Source organism: Beauveria bassiana, assembly GCF_000280675.1.
Source record: "Beauveria bassiana ARSEF 2860 unplaced genomic scaffold BBA_S00050, whole genome shotgun sequence".
NCBI classification, from domain to species: Eukaryota; Fungi; Ascomycota; class Sordariomycetes; order Hypocreales; family Cordycipitaceae; genus Beauveria; species Beauveria bassiana.
In genome coordinates this window covers 2,081-12,748 of record NW_007930885.1, presented here as the reverse complement: position 1 = coordinate 12,748, position 10,668 = coordinate 2,081, and the positions used below count along the sequence as shown (strand labels likewise).

Below are 10,668 nucleotides of genomic sequence, written 5' to 3'. Positions count from 1 at the left end.
TACTTAGAGGCGCTTCGCGGCAGCCTAAAATGGCTGTCAATTATTATTCTTAGTTAACCAAGAAGGGACGTTCGTTTCGCCTTTCTCTGTATATAGTGTCGATGATAGGAATAATAGTCAGGGGTTGTCTGGCTAGTATTGTTTGGTGCATAATCAGATTCATCCCCTCACTGACACTGTTAGAAAAAAAAAGGTAGGCCACTAGCCTAAGGCGCCTGTTGCTTAGCGTGATGTCCTGTAAACACCCACTAATAGCCGCTCGTTTTTAGCTGTTACAGCGCACGCTAAATTTGAAAGATAGAGTGGGAGCTGAAGCTGTTTTTGACCAAACAATAAAAAGGGCTCGTCTGAATAGTATGTACTACTCTTTGGTTATGAATCAGAAAAGACTAACATTTGGAATTTACAGGCTCTGTATTAGCCACACATGTCCCCTTGTACACACAGTCATCACTCTCCTTCGCACACTTTACCCACAGCGACCGGAACTTGTTCCCGTCAGACCAAAGATGTCGGCATGTGCCCCTACTCCCATATCCATAGCCATACCACTCACCCGTGCAGCCCTTCTCCCCCCAGTAGCTAAGCTGCACGTTGTCATCTGGACAGTCCCCAACGCCAGCAATATCTAGGCTACCCACCATGCAGTCAGTTTCGACGCACATGCCGTTCGAGCCAGAGTTCACCACAACATTGTCATGCACTTCCCCAGTACAGTCCGTGTGGTAGCGGCTCTGCAAGCGAAATGCAACTGCTGGTTTCTCACAGATGCCAACCTTAGGCTCTGCATTAGGCACACATGTGCCCTTAGTGACGCAGTCATCGCTGGGCGCCATGCACTTCATCCATAGGGACTTGAACATTAACCCGCCGGACCATAGGACCCGACATGTGTTTCTGCTGGCGTACCCGTAGCCATACCATTCGCCAGAGCAGTCGGACTCTTGCCAGTAGCTCAGCTGAACATGTCCATCAGGACAATCACCTGCGGCATGAATGCCGAGACTTGCAGCATGGCAGGCGAGATTGATGCATCTACCATTTGAGCCGGATTGGAAGTCAACGAGAGCAATATCCGAATCGCCGTCGCAGTCTGTGCTAAGGTGAGGCTGGACTTGGAATGCAACGGTTGGTTGGGCTGTGGCTTGAGCCGAATGGCTGGCAGACGCGGCGGAGCAATACTCGCGGCCAAATGCAATCACAGTGCGGGCAACATCTGTCCCGCAGGCAGCGTTTGAACAGTCACGGATACCGTTGCTGAAATTGGTATTGCTGCATAGACAATACGGGTCGGGACTGCCGCAGCCGAGCTGTGAGTACTGACCACGCATGTTGTTGAAGCAAGTCTGACCACAAGAGGGCAGGGAGCTAATACCAGTGGCGGTGGCCGGAGCCGTGTGGCTGGCAAATGCGGCAGAGCAATATGATTTGCCAAACGCAATGACAGTGCTGGCGACCTCTTGTCCGCAGGCACCATTTGAGCAGTCGCGCAGACCATTGCTGAAGTCGACGTTGTTGCACATGCAGTATGCGTTCTGTGCGTCACATCCCAGAGCGGAGTGCTGAGCAAGCATATTTTTGAAACACAGTTGGCCACACGAAGGGAGATCGGTTTCAGTAGGAATGTAGGTACTGGGCAAGTTTGCTGACGTGGTAGTAGTTGCAGGCACGCTGGATGGCTGATTTGACGTTGTTGAGGCGGCCGGGGAAGCACAATTACCGAAGAGTGGTTGACTGTCCGCCATGTTAGCAAGTCGCTTCATCCTTACAGGAAATTGCTTCGAAAAACGCGAACAGTCTCCAACTAGAGAGGGCTACTCACCATCCTATCCCACAATCCGGCGGCTGCGAACCGCACATGCCATATTTGTTGCAGCACTCGCCATAAGCGATGTTGCACTTGTATTGGTACTTGCCGCCGCAGGTGCCGTCCGGAGTCAGTCCGCCTACCTTCGGGGGTTGGAGGACGACTCTGCAATTGCCAAGTTGACACTTGCCGTATCCGCAGAAGGACTCGCCAGTGCCGCACTTGCCCTCGGCGTTGCAACAGTCGCCCCAGATCCCCACGCACTGCTTGTAGCCGTGCTGGCGACCGCACTCGCCGTTCGTGGTAAACACGGCATCTCCAGCGCATGCCCCCTCGTAGCACGTTCCATCTGCGCAGTCCGCTCTGATATAGGTGAGCCATCCGGCGTTAGTTGAACTCTGTCATTCAAGATAACGAAAAGCAAATCTTCTTGAATGCAACTGGAGGACTTACTGAGAGTTGCCGCATGTCCAGGTTCTCGCATTGCAGCACTGGAACTCTGTTCCAAGGCAAGTCGCATTGCCATTGGCTGGCCCACAGAGTCCGTTGGTGGCTCGGACAGGTTCAATGACTATTCGTCAGGTCGTAATTTCGTAAGTTCTCATTCGTAGCCTGATACTCAGTCGATCAAGGGGTTCTGCAATGACTTACAGCCATCTACGCAATAATCTGTATCGCCTTGAATATTCCCGCAGTCGGGATGTAGTGCAGGATTCAGCTGGAAGAATTTCTCGATGCTGATGCCGTATTTGGTTGCCAGTGCCATGCAGGAGTAGTAGTTGATATCCATGCCCTTGGTGCTGGCCGAGTATCGGCAGTTGACCTCGCCTGCAGTAATATCACCGCCAGAGAGGAGGGGGCTCATCGACACGGACACGTCCATCGAACTGGACCTGGAGCTGGAGGTTCCCACACCGGACGGCGACGCGCTGCTAGGGAGTGAACTAGTGCCAGTATCAATCCCTCTTGCTTTAAACTGTCCCGCCAGCCATGTTGCGGGTGCGCATTTGTTGGAGGCTTGAACAGTGCCTGCCAAATAGAGCGCAATCGTCAGCGACGTGAGGTGGCTCGCATAAGATGCGCTCAGGGACGACTTCATGGTCGTGAAAGCTTATAGTGCAATAAATGCACCGCGTCTGCAGAAGCAACGATGGAGATGCAGCGAGATCTGGTTAAAAGTCTTGTAGTATCGAATGCATCGAATGAATGGAAATCCAGAAACCACGAAATATAGAAATGTGGTTGTCAAGTAAGTCCTGTTAGAGCCGGCTAAGATGTCCGCCAGATCGGTCCTCCCGGCCAAGGTCAACCGAGCTGCGACTGAGCCGGGGATCCGCTCATCGGCCAGATCACTCTAATAAAAGCTGCTACATCCGTTTCCACATACTTGCAGCTCATCCATGTCCTAAAGCATTTCTCGTACGATGGGGTAGTAATCCGACCTGTCGCTTACGAATATGATTCAATAGTACTTTGAAATGAAATTAAGAGATGCGGCATGATGGGGTGTTTACCCCGTCGTGCCCGGCCATCTCCCCTAGCGCACACTTGCAACCCCGAGTCCGGCAACACTGAATAGTAAGCCCGCTGCGATCCGCCAATAAAATATAAATGACACTGCTTCAAGTCTGTGTATACTAATATGTTATGTTCGGCTCAATTGGAAGTCTATTACGAAGTGTATCACAAGCTAAGGGGCGATGTACGACCGATGGGTCGCCTTCAGGAAGATTAGAGACAAGATATTTGTTGCATGAAAGTGTCTATCTAAGCAGGCTTATTGTGCCCGAGGCCTATATAAAACGAGGCTCTGTATCTCCTCTCCAGTCTCTCTTTTTTCTATATCTGTTCTCCCTGTTTCCTCTTCATCTCTGGACACAGTTCCTCGGCCCTAACAAACACAGCGGCATGGCCTGGTTGCGACTCGTTGCGCTATTAGCGCCCGTCTTCATTACCTTACTCCCTCCTGTCGCAGAGGCTCAATATTATCAAGATTACATGCCTGACACCACTACCCCTGGAGCCTACTTATAGTAAGTTGAATTATTAAGTGCCCTCTTCGCATAGTAGATATCGCATATTCATGTGTGCCAGGTTGGATGGAGCAGACTGCGACGCTACAAGATACCTCTAATGCTGGACCTCTTTACATAATGCACAAAACTACGACTTCCTTCATGAAATTGCCTATGCTGACCTTTATATGGCCAGTCGCGCTGTCCCGAACCAGACTCCATGGCGCGTTATCAACGTCGAGCCTTACACCGTTTACTTGTCCTACAACTGCCACTACATGAGAGAGATTTGCAAAAATGTCGAGGCATTCCAGGCCGACCCGCGGTGGCAAAATCTGCATCCCTTAAGTGGAATCAGCAATAATGTATATGGCTACGATCTAGATACGGGCGAGGACCATTCTCACCAAGAGTCGCGCCGTTTAGCCTCTTGTCCAGGAGACTGGAAGTCTGACCACCGTTGCCCGGAAACAGACCAGAGCAAGCCCATGCGACAAAATGGCGAGTGGTTCACAACGGCACTGGAGCCGGGAACAGATGAGAACGTGTTAGAGCACCTGCGTGATTCTAATAACAACATTATTGCACAGTCTGGTATCCGTTACTCGTGCGATGAGTTCCCACCAGCGACCTGGTACGTCTTCTCTCAGCACGTCTGTCTGCATTTAAACACGTGACATGGCTGGGCTTTTCGTGCTAAAGTTTCGATCAGGGTTGAGGGCGGAAACGGCTGGGATCGAAATTCCCCTGCAAAGACGAGATGCGCTGCGATCGCTTGCGCGCAAGGCGTCAAGGCTGAGCAAAATTGTACGTTTCAGGTTCTGGGCCTTTGCCGATACAATGAGGTTCAAAACGAGAAGTACATGAAAGACAGTTCGGAAATTGCTGACCAATATGCGGAAGACAGGGCAAGGGCTATCTCATGGCGAATTGCGTGCAGAGCTTACGCACTGGGGCATAGACAACCCAGAATGGGATAGTGACAAGTCAATCCTCCTTTTCCGATTTCTTAAAGAGGATAACGGCGCAGACGGGGTTGCAGCTATTGTGACAACCACGAGAGAAGACCGCAACGCCGAAGAGGCCGTTTCCTTTTTCCCTATCACTCAAGCAAAACGCAGTGCAACCAGACAGTCTGCCCTGACTGGTCCGGGGCTAACATCGGAGGAGCTCAAGGCTCGAGTGAAGGCAGGGAGGGCCTATCAAACGCAAATACACGAGAATCTGACGGTACGTCTTCTCCCCCTACGTCCTGGCATGGATTGTCTCGAAGCGGTTTTGCCGTAGCTAACTAATCCATGTCTACAGATTACCAAGCAAGGCCTGGAGCATCGAGACACTTTCAAGCACGACTACCTTCAGATGCGTGACATAGCTCGGCTGGACAACTCGAATTCAGAGGTCGATGTGACCCTTCTCAGGCCCGAGCTGGAGTCGCCCGAGCTTAGGCTCCGAAGTGCACAACTCCCTCCCAGAATCGTGCCGCTGGTCAGGAACGCGACGTCCTCGGAGCTGAATGCGGCTCGGCGCATTGTAGAACATGCTCGTGCCGAGTCAGACAGGCTAAACAGGGCTCGATTGGCGAACCCGCTTCGCAGTAGATACTTTTACGGGAGAGAGAACAACACAGTTACGGGGGCTGCCGGTGTGAAGGCCCTGCGCGACAGCGGCACCCAATTCGAGCATGCCAACCAGGCCGTAATGGTGCTACCGCCACCACTCCTGCCAATTACTGATGAAATTGCTGCAGCAGCGGCCTTGGTCGCCGAGGCGGACCTAAATACCAACCGTGGCAACTGGACGAGGCGTGCGGCCGCAGCCGGCAAGGGAACATTTTGGATGCAAAAGTAGGCATAGACCTGACTTCGCTGCGAGCTTGACCAGGCTAACATGGACTTTCACACTAGTATCGCACGGAAAGGCACTGTACCTTGGGGAAATGATACTTCCTATGTACGTCTACATCAAGAAATTTGTTATGTCACTGCCTAACCAAAGCATCAAGGTTATCTTCAGAAACGTTCTGGACTACGGAGCAGTGGGCGATGGAGTCACTGTGGGTTTACTTATTTGTCCCAATGTTACTGTTTCTTCTTATGCTAACGAGTTTCATATTCGCCTTATAGGACGATACGAAAGCAATCAATAAGGCCATGGGAACTAACAGCACTCGATGCGACCGCGGTTGCAACGGGTCAACGACAAAGAACGCCATTGTCTACTTCCCACCCGGAAAGTACCTCGTCTCATCTACAATTGCCATGCCCTTTGGCACTCAGGTTATTGGAGATGCTAATGACCGCCCGACGCTCGTAGCAGCTCCATCATTTGTCGGCCTGGGCGTGCTGTCCACCGATGAGTACACAGGTGCCGATGGTGCTGGTATCGACGGCAAAGACCCCGAGTATGTTTAAGATACGCCTCTTGCCTTACACTGATAAAATGTTCAATGAGCTCAACAATTCTTAAATTTAGATACTTTGTCAACACGGCCAATTTTTATCGTCAGATTCGCAACATCAGAATTGACATCCGAAAGGTCAAGGAGGGTTCTGTCATCACAGGCATCCATTATCAAGTCGCTCAGGCCACGAGCACGCAAAACGTTGAGCTCATAGCCCAGTCTGGCACAGACCAGATTGGTATGTATGCTGAAAACGGCAGCGGCGGTAGCATCTCCGATATCACCTTCACCGGCGGGGGCGTTGGCCTCAAGGCGGGTAGCCAACAGTTCACAGCGCAGCGCCTCAACTTTGACGGCTGTGATGTGGGTATTCAAGTCATCTGGGACTGGGGCTGGGTATGGAAATCAATTACCATGAAGAATGTGGGCATTGGCTTCAAGCTTGTCGGCGACGGCGGCGTTGGAAATAGTAGGTTTCCCTGAGTAGACTCTTCTTCCTTGGCTCCGTTTCATCTTTATTCTCGTTTCCTGTTTGGTTCTCCCTACTGGTTAATATTATGCAGGCACATTGATGTCCAGGACTTACATTCTTTCTCCTAGTTGGCTCTGTCTCGATTTTGGACTCGTCCTTCACCGGTGCCAGCAAGGCCATCGTCGTCAAACGCATCGAGTCCGCTCCTGGTAAAGGCAGTACAGGAATATCTCTCGAGAATATCGCTCTCTCGGAAGTTGAAGTGGCTGTTGCTGACACAACTGGCGCAACGCTCCTGGCTTCATCAGCCCTCATCGATCAGTGGGCTGTTGGCCCCATCTATGAGGGCTCGACGAGTGCTCGCTCCTTCTCCCCCGGCGGCAAAGCCGGAAAATTTCGACGGGTCTCAAAACTCCTAGATTCGAATGGAAATTATTTTGAGCGTGCGAGACCACAGTATGAGAGCCGACCTGCGTCGGCATTCATACACACCAAGGACCTTGGCTGCCAGGGCGACGGCTTGACCGACGACACGGCGGCTTTCCAGGCCGCTCTTTATGCCAGTGTGGGGAATATCTTATTTATCGACGCCGGGACTTATATCCTCACCTCGACCGTTGTCATTCCACCGGGATCCAAGATTGTGGGCGAGACCTGGTCACAGCTGGCCGCATCGGGACCTTACTTTTCGGACGCCAAGTAAGTGCCAACCAAGTGACTGTTCTGTCTAAGAAAGCGACGATGACTATTTGGCTGGTTCTCTTCTTTTGCGAGCTTCGATTAACATACGTGTCAAGCAACCCTAAGGTCATGATCCAAGTCGGACAGGCTGGACAGATCGGTAATGTAGAAATGCAGGACCTTCTTTTTACGACCCATGGTCCGACATCCGGTGCCATTCTCGTTCAATGGAACCTAAGAGCCGAGTCTCAAGGTGCTGCAGGTTTGTGGGACTGTCACGCAAGAGTGGGAGGCGCACTTGGCACAAAACTCACGCCTGTTGAGTGTCCTGCCGCTACAAGTGGGATCGATCCAGGATGCTCTGCCGCCAGTCTGATGATGCACCTAACAAAATCAGCCTCGGGCTACTTTGAAAACATGTGGCTCTGGGGGGCTGATCATATGATTGAGTAAGTTGGAGGGAGCACATTCGTGCTAGAGGCCCTGTGCTGACCAGGTCACCCAATATAGCGATCCCGATTGGGTTGATCCTAAGAACGATATGACACAGACCTCGATATATGTTGCTCGAGGCTTTCTAATCGAAAGCACAGATCCTACTTGGTATGCTTACTGTCACAAATTGAGTTATGATGATAGAAACTGACATGCCTGGTGTACCAGGCTCTATGGCACCGCCTCGGAACACGCTGTCTTTTACCAGTACAATTTTCACTCGGCATCGAACCTATTTGTCGGTCTGCTGCAAACAGAGTCACCTTACTTCCAGCCAACGCCCCCGCCACCAGCTCCGTTCGCTGACACTCTTGGCAAGTTCCCCGGGGACCCTGACTACACGTGTACTCAAGGAGACGAGTTCAGCGGCTGCGACGAGTCCTGGTCCACTATTATGACGGAATCGGACAACATCTTCATTGCGGCTGCGGGTATCTACTCTGTAAGTGAAGCTTATGCAGTACAGGACGAAGCCTGAATAGTGCTCCTCGTTTTCTGACTTGCCTTACGCGACGTCTTTCCTGCGATTCTACAAAGGCTTTACTAACTTCATGGCTATGTAGTGGTTCTCGACATACAGCCAGAGCTGTATCGATACGCAACAATGCCAAAAGGCACTCATGCTCCTCAAAAACAATTTTGCCAATATTCGTATCACAAACCTCGTGACAATTGGGGCCAAGTACATGGCCGTGATGGACGGCAAGGGCATCCCCGCCATTGACAACCTCAACGTTGAAGTCCACCCGAAGTGGTCACAGATCAGTATCCTTGATGTCGGGGGAAACGGTAGTCGCTTCGACGATTATGTCTGGATCGACCCCAAGATATGGGAAATGGATCAGCCACACTTTACTTGTTCTCTGCCATGCAAAGCCATTATACCTCCATGGACCGGCGCAACAAGTACTGTGAACTACCCCTTCATCACCGTCAGCCAGGGAACATGGACCAGCACCATCACACAAGCACCATTGACCATCACGGAGTGGATATTTGAGGCTATCACAGAGACCGGAGGCAGTGCCGGCAAACATAAGCGCGCTGCAGAAACCATTCGACCTGTTCCGGCGACAACGCCTTATTGGCCTGCCGTTGTTTACAAGGGCAGTGACGGAAAGCCGACCACGACATCCGCAACTGGGCCCTTCCCCACGCCCCCCAAATTTATTGGTCCCGGTGCACCGGCACCACCCTCCGGAAGTTGGCCCAAACCTGAGATTGTACTTTATTCCGGCGATCTGAATTCTCCGATTGTGCCGCCGTGCTCTTACCTCGACTTCGAAAACTCAAAATGCATCAACCAGCCTTGGTTCTGGGGCAGTGCCAGCGCTCCAGGTGGTGACGATGGCGACATTGAGAATCTATGGGAAGCAGGGATCTCATGCCCTGTTTCCACAAGCACCTCCACATCAGCAACATCGTCAACAAAGCCAACTCAAACCCCTGCGCTCTTACGATTTGTTCAAGGTGATCCTCAGAGCAACAAAGTCAAGTGTTATAACAGCGGTGAAGACACGGAAGATGAGCGAATGCAGAACGCGGCCAAGAGCTTTTGTGATATCCTCTCCCGCAAGAACCTCGGCCCGGGTTTCTACATAGAAAAGGACTTTCCTTTCCCATACAATGGAGGCCTCGGCACGGTCGTCATCAAGGAGTCGCTCGAAGTCAAAGAAGGATGCAGCTTTGGTAGCCTCCATACGTCGGGTAAAAGAGACTTGGAGGGACGAGACAGTGGTTTTGATGAGACCTTGTGTGAGCGCTACCTTTCTGTGCCGGCAGATAGCTGCAACTGTGGCGGTATCAACCATAAGCAGGGAGGTGTGATAGAAAATGATTGCTACATATGGAGGGTGGATCCGAACCGTAGGCTATAGCAGATGGAGGGTGTAGGTTCAGACAGGCTCGGAAGCCAACGTCGACTCAGATCTACTGGAAAGACAATACAATTCTTTTTACTTCTTCATGTATCTTGCTTGAGTAACCCTTTTCTAAGCAATAAGAACTGGCGATGGAAATACTTTAAGTATAGAAAAAGATGCTCCCCTGCTATTTCACTGTTAAAGTGTTCTTGAAAGCTCATTTCAGCGCATCACATGTAAGACGGCAGTGTGGTGCGGAGTTCGCCAACTGTGAATTAAAGCTAGATTCTCAGGTCGACTGTCAATATGAAAACCGTTCAGTCATACTAATGCGTAGGACGCCGAGCTATGCCATGGCTGCCTGAAGATTGCTTCTGTGCGCCGCAAAGAGATAAGTGGGATTGACCGCGTACCTATAGCGGAACCTGCAATAGTTCTCAGCATCTGTTGCATGCGGTGGGTATTCCAGCAGCAGTCGCAACGAGAAAAGAAAGGTGGCTACTTCTAGCCAAAAATGGCACCGGCTAATAGTTTTTCCTCGTCACCAGCAATGCCGAGTACGATCGTACGATCAATGCTAGCTCCGGACAGCTAATGAGGATTTCCATGCCAACTAGCAAGGTAGTAGCAAAATGGAAGCTATCGTTTCCACATCAGAGGTTTCACTTGATGGAAAAGTGCGTCGACGAGGAGGCCGTCGCTACCGTCACGAGGCTCCCGCACGCCTCTACTGGCCTCTGACAGGCGTCTTTCCTGCTGGCATATCCGTGATGAAGACCCCTCAAAGCGGCCTGGACGAGCTCGAATCCTTTCAGAAGCCCGATGGCACCTGGCATGAAGTTGCATCATTACCTCTGACTGAACCTCCAGTCTCCTCTGTCGAGACTTCCCTCCGCTTCCTGAACGAGTGGGAACGCAACTGGACAGAACGG

General features: G+C 51.4%; 2 protein-coding genes across 2 annotated transcripts; one reads left to right on the top strand and one right to left on the bottom strand.

Annotated features, from left to right (window-relative positions):
- Positions 1-3: 3 nt before the first annotated feature.
- On the bottom strand, positions 4-2,906 carry BBA_09290 (CFEM domain-containing protein; the record flags this gene model as incomplete). Its single annotated transcript, XM_008604387.1, has 6 exons — positions 4-24; positions 250-284; positions 446-1,734; positions 1,823-2,170; positions 2,261-2,378; positions 2,459-2,906. The coding sequence occupies 6 exons, from the start codon at positions 2,904-2,906 to the stop codon at positions 4-6; spliced, it is 2,259 nt and encodes a 752-aa protein (XP_008602609.1).
- An 809-nt stretch (positions 2,907-3,715) lies between these two features.
- BBA_09289 (Pectin lyase fold/virulence factor) lies at positions 3,716-9,751 on the top strand (the record flags this gene model as incomplete). Its single annotated transcript, XM_008604386.1, has 13 exons — positions 3,716-3,840; positions 4,019-4,456; positions 4,535-4,629; positions 4,784-5,052; positions 5,131-5,669; positions 5,707-5,878; positions 5,949-6,226; positions 6,298-6,695; positions 6,806-7,397; positions 7,496-7,828; positions 7,890-7,982; positions 8,043-8,316; positions 8,438-9,751. 13 exons carry the CDS (start codon positions 3,716-3,718, stop codon positions 9,749-9,751), a joined length of 4,920 nt encoding a protein of 1,639 aa, XP_008602608.1.
- Between the last annotated feature and the right edge of the window lie 917 nt (positions 9,752-10,668).